At 50.3% G+C, this 15,998-nt stretch overlaps 1 protein-coding gene across 1 annotated transcript; it reads left to right on the forward strand.

The window, feature by feature from the left end:
• The first annotated feature begins 9,789 nt into the window (after positions 1-9,789).
• HOXA13 (homeobox A13) lies at positions 9,790-11,353 on the forward strand. Its single transcript, XM_068405433.1, has 2 exons — positions 9,790-10,459; positions 11,109-11,353. The coding sequence occupies exons 1-2, from the start codon at positions 9,790-9,792 to the stop codon at positions 11,351-11,353; spliced, it is 915 nt and encodes a 304-aa protein (XP_068261534.1).
• Positions 11,354-15,998: the final 4,645 nt, after the last annotated feature.

A 15,998-nucleotide genomic window follows, 5' to 3' on the forward strand; every position in this document is an offset into this window, starting at 1 on the left:
ATGTTTGCAAACGGGCAGAAGATACTTGCTAACCGATTTCCGCTGTAGAGTTATATGGGTTTCTCTTTTTATATATAGGCTACTTTTATGTTAGCTGGGATGTTCTTGCTCACAGTTTTTAAGGTTTCGATCCTGTGGTTATTGTTAAAAAAGTAGTGCAGTCCATTACACACACAAAACCTCGATAAATGCAACTTAATCTTAATTCTCTGACCGAGGTAGTTTTATATATAATGTTGTCTTCCCAGCTAAAGTGGATTTATTTTTTCCTTTCGCCATGGTCTTGCCAGCCTACTGAAGATGAGAACTTGACTGAAAGTTAATTATGAAATGACGATTACTTGATTAGCTAAGTAGCATCTAAACTTCCTAGGAACCTCAGCACAAACTTCTGACCTCACTTTTAGTGACCCCCAGGGTAGTCACAGACCCAGAGCTCCCCTCCCTCCAGCCTCCCGCTAAAATTCATAGGTCAGACAAGCTCCCTCTCCTTTATTTGACAAATACTTACATCACCCAAAGTGGTGATGACGTGTCTGTTCGTGCCTTCATCACCTCATAGTGGAATTAGTTCTTGTGGGTAAAACTTCCTGACGGCTTATGGGAGCGGAGTGTTCCCCCAGCAGCAGGCGGGCTCCCGGACCACGGCTCCTCCGCGGGCTCTCCCCAGCCCCGCTGGGTCAGCCGCTTTGTCCCTGCACCTCTGGCCTGACCCCCTCAACCTGTCCAGTTTCTTTTGGCTGCCTACATAGGTTTCAGACCAGATCCGTTTCCAAACGGAGTGCTGGACTTCTCCAGATAGAGCCCCTGGGCTGAGAATTTGTTGACCTGAGAACAGCAAGAACCGGCGTCCGGCGGATATGGATACTTCTGCTGAGCAAAGGCGCACCAGCCTTTATGTTTCCTTTGCAACACGACCTACGAGATGTAGCTTTATGTTAAATCCAGCTGGGCTGTTTTTTTTTTTTCTCTTCTTCTTTTCTTTTTTTTTTCTTTTTAGCGGGGCAGGGTGGCAGCGGGCTGCACCGGGAGATGACAGATGATTTGACGTAGTCCCTACACTCGGCAAGAGAAACTGCAAAGAAATATGGTCTTGTGAAAGTGGATGACAATTGGTAATTACTGGCAGGCAGCGAATATCTTCCTCACAATGGGAAGGAAGCGTCTCCGAGCAAGGATACTCGCTCGCTGGCACCAGGGCAGCTACATCTGCAGGAAAGTGGCCTCGGGTTGCGTGCAAGAGGACGGGGGAATTTCTTCCTTTAGGTATCTCCGCTAGAAGACCAGGGGGGCATGCTTAACAAGAGACTAACCCTTATTTTTTAGCCGCTCATTATTTGGCATGTCAGAGGCATTGCTAGGAAACCACTCCCTTTTCTCTGTGCCATTATTGGACGAAATACACTTTGGCTCCCAGTACTTTGTGAATTGTCTTCGGAGCGTGGGAACCTTGGCGTGTGCCCTCAGCTCCCCTCCAGCCCTGCTTGGCACCACCCTGGCTCCTTCTCCCCGGGTATCTCTCAGAAGGCTCCCAGCACTGCAATAGGACTGGTTTTGCTGGGTTGAGGCCGTCCCTGCTCGTGCCCCGTCCCTCTGGCCCTGGAGAGGATGGAAGAGACAGGGTGGCGATGCCAGGAAGTGCCGGTGGTCTTGGCCACCGCCATCCTCAAGGACCTCAATCCGGTTCGCTCAGGCACATGAAGTCCATACCCCAGATGAGCAGATCTAACCAAGTCCAGGCATGGGCAGATGGGAACTGCTGGAGTGTGCTGCGTGTGGGTTAATTAGGGACCCACTCCGCTCCCGCCTTTCCTGATGAACCACGAGTCTCAAACTCAGCACTTTAAGCTGATTCCAGAGTAAATAACATCTTGGAAGTACAGTCAGCTGTCGCGTATGTAAGAACGGGATTTAGCCTTCAACAGGGCCACATATGTAACTGCTTATCTAAAGAAGACATAAAATACAATAAGCTTTGGAAAAAATCATGATTCAGCAAAAATAAGGGAGTAATATACTTACTCAGAGATGCAAGTTATCAGCTAGCCTGCATTTGGCTGGTGTTATGTTTAAAGGAAAACACTGTATAATTCCTCGTTAGAGAATGTGTTCACGGTATGGATAGAAAGACATTAGTTCCATCTAACATGAAGAGTAGCAAATGTCTCTTGTTATTAAAGACAGCACGTATTATATATACCTGAGAAATGCACTCTAGGTGCTAGAAAGCATTTTCTAGACGCCGGGTTTACTGGTTTTTTTTTACCAAATAAACTTTTAACAGAAACGCATGTGCTTGGTGAAATGTAAAGCTAATTGGAGAACATGGGATCATATCACAATATCGAGTAACTTTCTGCTGGGAGGTGGTTGGTACTGGGAGCACCCATGACATGGACAGAGGGCATTTAAGCAGTGCTGAGGACTCAGCCGAAGCCAGCTGGCTCTTTCCGCCCAAAATTGATCACAGATCCGTGCAGATGGTGCGTTACTCCTCGTGAAGCGTGTCCCTAGGGCTGTTCCTGAGGGATCCCACCCACGCGAGAAGGCGGCTCTCGCCAAGCCAGAGGCGGGACGCTCCTGGGGGTGGAGGAGGACTGACTGGAACCCCATCCTGTGACCAAAGGGCCCCCCACTCCCCTCCTGGCTCCAGCACGATTTTCAGTGGAGGGATGAACATGACGTGTCGGAAGGCTAGAGGCACATGTGTTGTCACACACCCACCCACCAGCCAGGGCCAGGGGACTCGGCACTCGTTTCAGGTGTGCGCGCCTGCTCCCTGCGTGGGTGCGCGCTTCCCCACGGCGCCCACGGCCACACACCTCCTTTCTCACCCTCTGCCGGCAAAAGCCTCTCTCCGTGCCCGCGGAGCAGAGAGCGCCAGATGAAATGGGCCAAGGGGAAAAAAAAAAAGAAAAAGAAAAAAACCAACCACCCACCCAAAAGCGAGCCCCGTCCGTGGCCGGACGGAGCCGTGGGAAAGTCCCGAGGCGGGACCGCAGGGCGGCCCGTGGGTAGGAGCCGGGTCTCCCCGCACAGGTGTGCCTCGGGGCGGCTGCCGAGCGGCGGCCCAGCGCCGGGCGGGTGCGGGAGGCCCAGCCGGGGCCTGCGGGCCGGCAGCCCAGAGCCCTGCCAGGGACGAGCCTCGCGGGCACCGCGCCGGCGGGCGGGAGCGCCGCCCGGCCCCGCAGCCGTCCAGCCTGCCGGAGGAGACTGTGGGGCACGGGGTAGCGCTCACTGGGCTTCTCCCGCGGCCACTCCTCCCCCCCTCTCCACCACTTTTGATAGGGCTGCAGGGTTTTGCCAGATGCAGCGTGTTTTGGTTTGTTTTTTCGTGGTTTGTTTTTTATTTTTTTCCTCTGCACAGGGGAGATCTCCACTCGTGGCTCAGATAACTTCCAGCCAGAGTGTCCCGAGAAGTCACCCTCCCCTCCCGTCAGTGCGGTGAGTCCCCATATCTTGTAAAGTATTTCTTAAGACAGCCGCAATTAGGCCCCCAGTATGTACAGTCTCATCTGAGCAAAGAGATGGAAAAGTGAGGAGAAAGAGCTGTTAGACAGACCCAGACATTAGAGATAAACTGCTTCCATCAAGTCAGTATTTTAATCACTAAAACCACTTCTGAAAAGGGAACCAAAAAAACCCTCTTGGAGAACGTACTCAAACAGCTGTCTTCCAGTAAAGGCAAACATGTCCAATGTTTCCTGTATGATTTTTTTTCCTCTCCCCTTTCTTTATCTAGATACTGCACACAGGCGTTGTTAACACTGAGAGCCTCGTTGTTTCCCTAGGTGAAGATCCGGCTCTGGAAAAAAAAATAAAATAGAGACCCTGCAACTTCTTGCAGAGAGCAGCAACACCCACTCCTGCCCCTGAGCCCTCCTGGTCGGACACTGTGTAAATGTCACGCTACTACAGGAATGTTATGGTGAGAAGGGCTTTGTGGAAACGCTTTCTCTCTCATGGTAAAGAAAAGAGCGACTTCGGCTTCTCTCCGACAGCGTTTCAAAGGGAAATAAAACAGCACAAAGTGGGCCTGAAGCTCAGGAAGAACTTTTTTTTTCCTTCCCCTAATGAAAAAGGTGGAGGGATAAGTTTAATTGTGATCAGGCTGCAACAATACACCATGTGATCATGTGGTAGCAATTATTACAAGCTCCCAGCAGAAATAGAGAGGATAAGCCATTGGAGCTCACTGTACTCTGCCTTTATTTTCTTTTTTTTTCCCAAAAAATTGTGACCTACTGATAGATAAGGCGGGAAATTAGTTTACCCTCAAAACGCTAAATCCTGAAAACCGGAGGATAAGCCCCATAAAATCAAGGAAGATTAACTCGAGTATCATTTTGTTATCTTTTGCTACTACACGTTCATACTAGAACATTTTTGACTGGAAGATGTAACCGACCTAATAAGCTACCGCAGTGGACATCTGCACGACCAGCCTGGCCTCCCCGTTTATCAGAATTTCCGAAGAGTAAAATAAAAAAAGTTCTCAGCTCTCTTTATGCGGCGGAGCAGAGCTGATGGCGCAGAAATCCGTCCCGGTTTGCATGGCAAAATTAATTGAAAATGTAGGGGGGACTTTATCACTGCATTCAAGCAGCCTGCGGCTGACAGAGCCTGCAAGGGCTTCTCTTCATCGCTGCATTTACACGACAGTTTAAGTAAAATATTTTCTGCTGTCTACCAACACGTAACGCCAGACTTCTATTACTTTCACACGCTAAGTATAAACAGAAAACTATCGCACCTCTCTCCTGGAAATACACTTGTGAAAATATTACAGAAAAAGAAAAAAGTAAAACTAAACAAAAAATTAGAAAAAAGACCTTGTCCGTGAGAGAAATGCAGGGTCATTCCCGTTTTCACTTTAATAACATGAAATACCTCCAGCGTGTTTTCTAGAGCTGAAACAGAAAAAAAAACATAATACAGAGCGAAGCGATCTTCTGAGACCTCGCTCTATAAAGATTAGTCCATGTCCCGCACTTCGGGTGAAAGCAATTGCATTATTTTCGAGCACACCTTAGGAGGTGGCAGTTTGAAATTTTGGGTGGACTGAAATAGGTAGCTCTGTATCTAATGTGCGCCTGAGGATTTTTGGGACGCCTTTTATACCTGAGAGAAATGTAGCACTAAGCTCTTCGCAAGTCCTCCCGGACTTTTGCTCTTCTGCGTTTTCTTTTACGAATTCTTCTTCTTTTGTAATTATTTCAGGGCCCCCCCCCACCCCCCCCCCCCCCCCAGCACGCAGTGGGAGAGAGAGAGTTAAGATGTCCTGCGAACCCCGCTCGTAAAGTTGCTTACTTCCATTAGAAACACATGAATATCCTGAAATACAAAGTGTCTTTAAAACGGGCTCAAGAATGTTTATCTCAATCCTTGATGGTTTAGAAAGTGTGGAAGAAAACAGCGGTGACAGTAATGCTCCATATTAACCTTCTGGCAGGTAAAGTTCATTTGCTCATGAAAATCAAATTCGATTAAGGCTCTTGCTCCTGGTATCATTTTGCCCCCGTGTCTTCCAAGACTCCTGGGCTCTGCGGGACGGATATTATTATTAGTAACTAAGATCACCCTCTAGCCCCTCCGTTACCAACTGAGATCTTTTAGCGGGTTTAGAGGGATTTAACTCTGTGACAAACACATATTTTCAGCAATCACCCACGATTTATTTTTTCCCTTCATGCTCATTAATTAGCTCTAAGCGGTGGATGAAAAAGAGTGGATTTTCTTGGGCGACAGTTTTTCTTCTGTATTCGTATGATTGTGATTATCCTACAAGAAATCAGTCCCCCTCAGTCGGGCATTCCCGCGGCAGGGCTCCGGAGGGTGCGTGTGTATGTGTTATCACACAAAGACTGGCTTGGGGAGAAAAAAAAAGCCTTCGAGATACTCTGCCGACAAACTCCGTATTTGTCGTATTCAGCTGAAAGGACTTTTGTTTTCTCTAAGAAAAGTGAAATTTTAAGGCCTCTTTAGGAAAACGAGTGGCTATATTCCTATCACATGGGGAGATTTAAAAATAATTTATATTTTCTCGTTTACGGGCAGAATCATGCAGTCCTCACTGTGGAAAGACTATCTTTGGCTTTGTGGCGTTAAGAGCACACAGTGACTTGGTTCAAAGCACCTGTAAGGGCCAGATTTTGCCCTCACTTACACCTGCGGAGTGGGTTAAATGGATCTGACCGCTCTCGGTGCAGTCAAGGGAAGAAAATGCCACCAAAGGATTTTGTAATACCTGCGATGGACATGGCCATGCACTGCGAGGGGTGACTGCGCCGAACAGGAAAATCGGTTAGAAATTACCTGGCTCTGAAAGGATTCAGCACCTTTTAAAATCCTCCTACTGATCATGGTTGTTCATCCTCTTGCTCCCCAAGGAATTAATACTCGTTTTAGAGGAAACAATTTCACAGATGTATTTCTGTCCAAGACGTTTTACACGCTCTGTAAATGCAAAGCAGTTCGGAGGTCTGCATCAAATCCCTTGGAAAATGCTGAGGCTCTACCATGCGCATGTATTTGATGTATCCTAAATTTATTTCGAAAGAAAAAGACAAAAAAAAATTTGGAAGGAGCTTCGATTGGTCTGTCAGCTGCATGCATGGAAGCATTCAATTATCAAGTTAATTTTACAAAATTAAGCGCTTGCAGAGCATGGCCAAATCAATGAGTGGCTTCAAGTAAACTCTTTCTTAGTTTTGGTTCTTTTATCCAGAGCATCCCAAACCTTACACTGCGAAAAATAAAACCTCTTCCACAAATAGTAGGGAATGGTACATGTTCAAGGCAGGGGTGAAGGGGGTAGGCTCGGGCATATTTTTATCCCTGGTGTTCATTACAGGGTCCATGATTTTCGAAGAACATCTGTTCTGCTCGATGCCTTCAGCCCTCACGGTTCCTTTCTAATATTTAATGGCAGATACTCATTAAGGCAGGAAGGAATTACAGCTGGGGAATGAAAATTGGGTATCGGAGGGGGGGAAATCTGAAATAGTTGACGAGGCTTTTCTCCTCTCTCGGTGTCAATAATTTATTAATAAAGTCAGTCAAAGTCGGAAAACAAAACAAAGGAGTAAAGTCCCATGTCCGACAATAACTTTTTTTCTGGTGCTGCATATGCACCCTGCAGATGCCATTTTGCCTGTTTTGAGGAAAAGGCCCCATTCCCTGACTCCCACCCATGTCATGGCAAACAAGGGAAGGGGGCAGTTGTATCACTGCTCTTGTCAGCAGTGAAAAGCACGGCCCTCTTTCCTCACGATTAAATAGCGCTCTGGAGCGAGGGAGAGGTGCAGAGAAGGGAGAAAAGAGATCTCTTTAACTTAACCTCCCTTCTCCCTTTCACACACAGGGTTGGAACAGCCTCAAGAGGGTAAACAAAACAAAAAAACAACCACCAAAACTCAGCAGACCGGATGCCTCCTCCCCACTTTGCTCCCCGCCCCCCCCCCGCCCCAGCAACCCTCCACCACTTGTACAGTTTGCACCCGGGCTGGAAGCTACGGTTTCACATAGCTTCTCCCTCCTTATGGCAAGGGGCTTGAAAAGTAGAGGCAGATAAGCGAGAAACGCTCCGCGGCTGAAGGAGACGAGTTTGGAGAGGGAGGAGGGCTGGGCAGGGTGGGGGGGAAGACGAGCAGGCAGATTAGTGTTCTCATGGCTACCCGCTTTTTAACAAATCAGACAGATCTTCGGGCTGTGAATGACAGTTCGCACATTGGCTAGACTGCAACTTTCAACTTGACCTTGGCCTCTAGTCGTGTCTAACCCGTATGTAAAACAGTGCTGCCCCATAGAGCTGCCTTCCCTTCCCCCTTCTCCCCTCCCCGCCTTCACCCCGCTGCAACTCGATTTGCAGAAGCAGCCTCGAAAAACCAGAAGGAAACAAACTGGCCCAATTCGTGCCAGTCGAACGATGTTTGGCTGGGGGAATCCACAGGTTTCAAAAGTGGAGCCTGAAAGAAAAGGAAAAATATGCGGGGAATAAATATTTGCTTTTGGCCATGAGGAAGAATGCGGAAAAGAATATGTGAAGTCAAAATGGGAACCCTTTATTGGCTACAACGAAGAGAAAAAAGCGGCTAAAATGCAGCCAAATTAGCAGGGGAATGACAGCGACTTCAGGTATCCCAGCCCATCGCACTGAAAAAGCACCTTGAAAAAAAAAATCCATGGGCGCCAAAGGGCTATTTCTCATGGCTGGCAGCTCTGCGCTAGGCGAGGAAAAGCCTGCTCTGTAACAATGTACGTCCCGGGACTGCTCTGCGCTTGTAGCCATGCGGGCAAAACAATGCTACAACGTCAATGGGAAGCACAATAGGATAATAAATACGCCGAGCTGTCAGGCGCAAAACAAAGCAACATGCAACTGCAAGAAAAAATAACATGTAGTTTTCAGGATGGGAGTATTTGGAGCTGGTTTGTCCACATGCGTGAAGGCTGAGAGCTGTTAACGATGAGATGAACGCTGCTTTAGGTCAAGTTTATTGATAGCTCAGTGATGGAGCGTTTTGAGTTCAAGGTTGTGAACGAATAACTGAATGCTGGGGGGGGAACGCATCCGCGCCGGTGGGAGGTGCGGGGAATATTAAAAATGGAAATTATTTCGCCCTATGAAAAATTCTAACATTAATAATGAAAAGTGAATGCAATAGATTTTTTTATAGCTTTCGCTTGCAGAGAAGTACGACCTCCAAAAAAAAGAAGAGATTTCTCAGCCAATAAACCATTTTTTCCCAGCACAAAAAAGCACCATGGATCCGTGCGCACACTGTACAAGCCGACGTGATATTTCACAGCCAAAGAAGACTCAAGCCGAATTGTAGGCCCCGGTTTTTATTATTACAGTAACAAATAATACTGCGGAACCGCGATGGAGATCCTGTTAACCTTGCCGCTCCCCGAGCCCATCCTAAACGATAATAATAAACAAAATCGGGATTTCCTTGTCTGTTCCTCTTATCTGACTCCTGAGGCTTTGTGGCGAGAGGAGCGAGATGGGTCTTGGGCTTTCGACGGGTGGGAAGGAAGGAGGAAAACAACCCAGAAAGGACCCCAGGAGGCTCGGCTTCGAGAGCCTTATCTGGCCGAGCGTGCGGCCCGGGGAACGGTCTTCCGCCCGTGGCTTGCGGCGGGCTCCCCGCGCCACCCGGCCAGGGCCCCGCCGGCGCTCCCCGGGGAGAGGCGGCGGTTCAGACCGGCAGGAGGAAGGGGGTCGAGGGGGTGCGGCTTATCTCTTCCCGGAGACGAGGGGAGGCCTCCGGGGCTTCCGCTGCTCTCGGGGCGGGGAGGGCCCGAGGAAAGCGACGCAGGGGAGAAATCACGCGGGGTACCGGGGGGAGCCCCGCACCTCAGGGAACGCGTGGCGGCAACAACGGGGACAAAATGCTCACGCCTCAGTGGCGAGGGGAGGGAGGGCCAGAGGGAGGAAGGAGGGAGGAGGCAGGGAGGGCGGATGGGCGGCCCCCCCACCCCCCCGCGGCCCCTGCGCCCCGCGCGGCGGCGGCAGGACCGCGCCGTGCCCGCGCTCCCGTGCCCGCGCCCCCGGCCCGGGACCTGGCCCCGCGCGGTTATTGCGTTATTTAATTATCTCCACTTTATTCCTTCAGATGTTTATCAGCTGCTTTGCATATCACGTGGGGGCGGGCGGGCCAATGAGGGCCGGCCTGGCGCGACACTGGCGCGTCAGCCTTGGTCAAGTCCCGGAGATTGAGTATCTCTTTTTTCAGTCTTTGGGGCTTTTAAAAAAGAGCCACTAGTCTCAATGCGGAGCGGGCTATGACAGCCTCCGTGCTCCTCCACCCCCGCTGGATCGAGCCCGTCATGTTCCTCTACGACAACAGCCTGGATGAGATCAATAAGAACATGGACGGGTTTCACGCCGGCAGCAACTTCGCGGCGGCGGCGGCCAACCCCTGCCGCAACCTGATGGCTCACCCCGCGCCCCTGGCCGCCCCCAGCGCCGCCGCCTACACCTCCAGCGAGGCCCCCGCCGCCGGCATGGCCGAGCCCGCTGTCAAGCAGTGCAGTCCCTGTTCGGCCGCCGTGCAGAGCTCCTCCGGCGCCACGCTGCCCTACGGCTACTTCGGCAGCGGCTACTACCCTTGCCGCATGACCCACCACAACGCCATCAAGTCCTGCGCCCAGCCCGCCTCCACCTTCGCCGACAAGTACATGGACACCTCGGTCTCCGGCGAGGAGTTCACGTCGCGGGCCAAGGAGTTTGCCTTCTACCAGGGCTACGCCGCCGGGCCCTACCAGCCGGTGCCCGGCTATCTGGATATGCCCGTGGTGCCCGCCATCGGCGGCCCCGGCGAGCCGCGCCACGACCCCCTGCTCCCCATGGACAGCTACCAGCCTTGGGCCATCACCAATGGGTGGAACGGGCAAGTGTACTGCCCCAAGGAGCAGAGCCAGCCGCCTCACCTCTGGAAATCTACCCTCTCGGGTAATACACCTGCATGGCTCCCCCTGCTCCCCCCTCCCTGCCCTCCTCCTCCCCCGCTCGCCGCTCCCGAGTATCCCGCCGGCAGGGCTCCGGGATCGCCCCCGGGCTGACCCTTCCCCGCCCCGCCCGCGCTCCCCGGCCCCATCCCGCCCCGGTCCGCACATGCCCCGGCGCCGCTGGAACGGCACCGGTGCCGCCCCCTGCCCCCCGCCGGCGCACGGCGCATCCCGCCTCGCCCGCCCGGCCCCGCCGCCGGCACCGGGAGAGGAAACAGCTGAAAAGGGCCGCGGGAAGGTCTGCGGTATTATTTTCCATGAACCCCGCAGCACGCAGGCTGGGTAAATGGCTGCAGCCCCGCGCCGTTCTTCCTGGAGTCCCTCGCCGGGCTCCGTGGGGTTTGTTGTTATTATTATTATTATTGTTATTATTATTTGTCTGTCTGACAGAAGCGAGCCTTTCCGCGCCTAAAAGCTGTCTGCTGCGGCCAGGAAAGAGGAATCCCAAATGCTGAGCCGGGCTTTAGTAGCTAAGCCGGAGCGGGGCAGGCGGAGGAGTGCGCTGTAACTCTAACCCCTGCACCACTTGAAGATGTCCTAAGCGGTTCGAGCGATTTTCTAACGCTTGCCTCTGCATGGTTTTTCTGTTCCAGACGTCGTTTCGCATCCCTCCGATGCGAACTCGTACAGACGTGGGAGAAAGAAACGAGTGCCTTACACAAAGGTCCAGTTAAAAGAACTCGAAAGGGAATATGCTACAAATAAATTCATAACCAAAGACAAACGGAGGAGGATATCGGCGACTACAAATCTCTCAGAGAGACAGGTCACAATCTGGTTCCAAAACAGAAGGGTCAAAGAGAAAAAAGTGATCAACAAATTGAAGACTACCAGTTAATGGATTAAAAATGGAGAAGCAGCAACTCAAAAGTTTCAGAACTTTTTTTTCGTGTCCAGATTAAAATAATTATTAATAATAATTAAAAAGAGAAAAGACAATGAACCTCTTATTTCAGTACAAGAGATCTGTATCTTTGGAATTATAGCTTTCTTTTTTTTTTTTTTTTTTTTGTAATATTGTTGTAGAAAAATGGTTAAAACTGACAGTTCTCCTGAAATCCCAAGCAGCCAGCCAGTATCACTGACAGACTGTAAAGCCCGCACGCCCAGCTCCGAGAGATACACTTTCCATTAAGACACACGATTTTCTGAGAAACTTATAAGGGCTTCTACGACCTTACTATCTGAGGAGACTCTTCGTGGCCAGGGTGCGAGAGGTGGTTAACGTGAGGAGGTCGATGTGGACACATAAGCTGGTTTTCTTCCATTGCAATCCAAACTGTATGTTGAATGACTGCTCAGGTAAACCATAGTGGAAAAAAAAAGTACAATTACTGTATGTTTTTAAGCAATGCGTTTAATGTAAAAAAAAAAGTAATAATAAACCTCGAAGGTACTGAATAAGGATTTCAGAGACATCAGTAATGAAGGAAGCTCTGTGGAGGATCTATCTTGACAGTAAATTTAAAACATCGCAAACTAGTGGGGATAGAAAGGAAAATATTTGCTTGGAGATGTCTTTCGGTTTTATTTTTTATTTTCAACAGATGATTTCCTGTCATCTGAACTGTTTTTTTTTTGTAGTTTATTTTTTCTCCTGCAGACCGTACAATAGATACTTTTCAAGGGACTCTGCCTATTTAAACCTCAAATAATCTTCAAGAATTAATATTCTATGTCCCCGGAAATTTTCAAATATTTGACTCTGGGTGGATACAAAAAACGTGAACATTGGCATTTCTTTACAGTAGGGAAAAAAAAAATCTTCCTGGAAAAAAATATCCAAGAACTTTGAACAGAAATACTTTTTTTCCCAGAAGTATTTTGATTTATATAATCTATATTTTGATCTATAATTAATTAGTCGTTTCTCCTTGTTTATTTTCTGTTATGAGGCCGCAGTAGAACGTTTAGGGATTCTTTTTACAGCACCTTTTAATCCAATCAGTTATTTCAACCAGCACGTTATTTTGTTTTTATTCACTATAAGAAGCTATCTTGTAAATAAAAAAAAAAATCAGCGCACTGTGAAAATGTACTTGTGCACCCTCATTTTTTTTTTATATTTCTACTGAAAAATGAAAACCCAAGACGTGTAGATAGGTATAGTAGTATTAATCCTGTTAATAAAGTAGTCACTGTAATAAAACCTGAAAGAGATACTCTTTACTTTTTCCATACCTACGTGCATTTCTTAAGAAAAGTATAATGTATCTGTCTTGTAATTGTAATAATGTTGTCTTCCATTATGCAGCTTATGTATATATGGTGGGTTTTTTTCTGGACGGTATTTATCCGGGGGGCAGGCACGCCTGATAGCCAGCGTTCCTAAACTATAAATGTTTCGGTAATATTAAACAGCGGTTTTGCAGCGGGGCTGGGGGCCAGGGCGAGGAAGAGTAGGCTTATACCGGTGCAGCACTGCAGCCCCCGCCGGCAAATGGAGTCCAGCGTCCTGCTCCTGGGACGGGGGGGCCGCTGCCCAGCCTGGCGATGACTCGGCGGGAAGGTGGGGGGGCTGCGTGGCGATGACAGGACGGGGAAGGCCTGAAACCTTGACCTTGATGGGGAAAAGAAAAAAAAAAAAAGCAGATTTGTGACCTTGACTTTTGACAGCGCCCAGCGTCGGCGGCATCCGCGGGCCGACAGCGCCACCTCGTGGCCGCGCCCGCGCTGCGCCTGCACCTGGCCGCACCCGCGCAGCATCCTCCCCGCCGGCGGGCGCGCACTCGCGTGGGGAATGCCGCATAGCCTTTTATTTATATATATATATATGTGTGTGTCTATGTCTATGTATATAATATGTCTGAGCTTGCAAGGCAGAGTGTGCAGCAGGTTGTGCTCCGCTGCCTCTCCGGCGGTGGTAGGAGACCAGCGAGGCTGGGCTGGGGTGAAAATGGGTACTCAGCCGGTGGAACGCCTGTGCCCTGGCTGGGGGACGCCGGTGCCGTGCGAGGAGCCGCCAGCCGGTGTTGTGAGTGGCGGGCGATTTTGGTCGGGCACAGAGAGAGGTTTGCTTTCGCCGCCTATCTCCTGCGGTGGTCTGCAGCTCTAATTAGAGCTATTTGGGGACCTTTACGGTACATTTAGAGGGTATCATATACCGTGCTAAGTGTGAGCTTCTAGCCTTACGTTTCTGAAATTCAAAAGGACCCACCTCCGAAGGGATCAGCGCAGAGCGCTTTCTGCCGCTCAGATCTGACTGGAACGCAATCGTGCAATAACTTACATGAAAAGTACCTGCAGGAGAGGGATCTGTTTTCCAGGAGGCTGTCGTGGGGGGGGCTTCACGCTCCGTGTGGGATTTTAACTTTCCCGCGGTGTGCGGGCACATTATCCGCCCGCCCCTCGCAGCTCTCAGGGCCGCGGAGCGCTGTGGTTTCTCAGGCCGCGGGAAACCCGCGGCCGCGGAGCGTGGGAATGTCGGCTGCGTTCCTTCAGAGGCCGGTCAGGGACTTTCTGAGCGAGATCTCCCCCGTCCTGCTGAGAAAATAGCCGGGGAGAAGTACATAAGTGGCAGCCGGTTTCCAGGCTGTGAGGTCGGGCTGTGCTTTGAGGCTGACAGCGTGTCCCTGTGAGGTGAGGGGGGGCTACGCCTATGGCAAGGACCCAGTCTGCTCGCGGCCTGTGGCGCCGGTTGAGGCATCACGGGCAAAGTCCCACTGGTGCAACACCGCCCGAGGGGGCAATAAGCCATCCCCAACGGGTCAGGCCTTGGGCTGCCCACCGGCGAAGGGAACCCGGTGGGAGCCCTCGCCGCCGGGGAGCCAGCAGCCTCCACGATCCCTATAGCATCCCCGCGGCCTGGGATTTTCAGTGGAGCTGGAGCAGGCAGCAAAACCCTGCGCTGGGGCTGCCGGAGCGGCGGGCAGCCGCTCCTCCTGGTTGCACCTTGTGTGGAGGTCGAGGGCTGCGGGCTGGCTTCGGGGGCTGATCTCCCACGAGATGTACCTGCCGTCCGCGGGCAGATACCCACCGGTCTGCCTCGGCCGCAGGCACCGGCCAGCCTCCTTTCCTCCGTCTCATTGTAACGCTTTCTCCTGAAGGAGCTAAATTGCCTGGAGAAAGCCACTTGTGAATTACACTTGTTCTCGCTCCGAGTGAATAATTGTATTTATTCCTCTATATTTCGCAAGATGTATAATTATTGCATTAGACAGGCTGCAAATTACATGTGTTACAGGTCGGAGATGAGGGTGATAGGCAGGATTCGAGTCCTGTGTATCTTCAGCAGGATCTTCCATTTTCACACCGTGCCCCAGAGCGATGTAATTCAGGGGAGCCTTGAAAGAAACCCACAACGAGAATACGGCCGACATTAGTAAACTAACAGCTTTTTTTAGAAAAACGGGTAACTTTTAATCGGAGCTAGCGTTTGAAGATCATGTTTTCACACTGAACTACCTACCGTTCAAATCTGCTAAGCATTTCTAGACTGACCGTGGATTAGCGAATTTAAATTCCCGCTACTGTTCAAATAGCTCTGCCGCCTATATATTTCACAAGGTAAAAAGAGGAGAGTTTGACTCTCACTGGCAGGAGTAAGGTAACATTTTGAATCGGACCCCTGCTACCATGTAAGTCAGCGTCGAGGCTTTCGCAGGTTGCAGCAGGTCGTGTTTCCCGGCCCTGCGACGGAGGAGAGTCCCCGGCGGGGGAGGAGGATCAGGCCCTCAGCGGGCCGGCGGCGGAGCTCCCCCACCCCGCCGGGGTCTCGCTTCCCCAGACAACCGGGAGTGCGGCGGCCCCGCCGCCGGCTCCGTGCCCGGTTCGGCGGGTGCAGCTGTGGGTAGGCAGAGACGAGGGAGGACCGAGGCGCGCAGCCCTCCGCGACCCCATCCTTATGTCCCTCCGCCCGGTAGATGTAGCCTCGGAGCGTGGGGGGGAGAGCGGGTGTGTTAGGTGTGTGTGTTCGTGTTATTTATTACCTTCATTTACCGTCCAAAAGCTGTTGGCACATACATTTTCAAGTACAAATTGCTGTTGTATTACATATTCCCCTCTCACCAATCTGCCGCCAGCGTCCTAAAATACATCCCTCATATGTTTTACAAGTAAATATATCACCAACGAAAATAATTAAGCGACGTGATACGTTATTTCACGACATCCGTCCCTGCACGCGGCTCGGAGACAATTATTATTTATATTCCCCGCGTTACCGATAATGTTTTAAAATGGTGCTGGGGAACTTATTGTGCCTGGCTTGTTATGTAGAGTTGTATGTGCGAGGAGTTTTATTTGCAGACGTTAAAAAAAAATGTGCCGGAAGAAGTTTTTGAAAAGAAAATAAACACAAAATTAAAAAATCAAAACGTAAATAAAGCAAGCAGGGTCTCTATTTTCTCAGCTCGCCTGGAAATTAAAATGTTAGGTATCAGATTTTAGCGGATGTGCAGAGGGACAGAGGGACAGAAGGAACAAGTTATTACTGTACATTTAGCGTATTTATTGAAACATTAATGTCAGAGCAGTATTTAATT

This window comes from Nyctibius grandis, chromosome 7 (genome assembly GCF_013368605.1).
Source record: "Nyctibius grandis isolate bNycGra1 chromosome 7, bNycGra1.pri, whole genome shotgun sequence".
Taxonomy (NCBI): Eukaryota; Metazoa; Chordata; class Aves; order Nyctibiiformes; family Nyctibiidae; genus Nyctibius; species Nyctibius grandis.

Bases quoted from the DNA above. Each gene is read 5' to 3' on its own strand.
- HOXA13 (XM_068405433.1), top strand. From the start codon at position 9,790: ATGACAGCCTCCGTGCTCCTCCACCCCCGCTGGATCGAGCCCGTCATG. The intron at 10,460-11,108 runs GTAATACACCTG...TTTCTGTTCCAG, and splicing joins CTGGAAATCTACCCTCTCGG to ACGTCGTTTCGCATCCCTCC.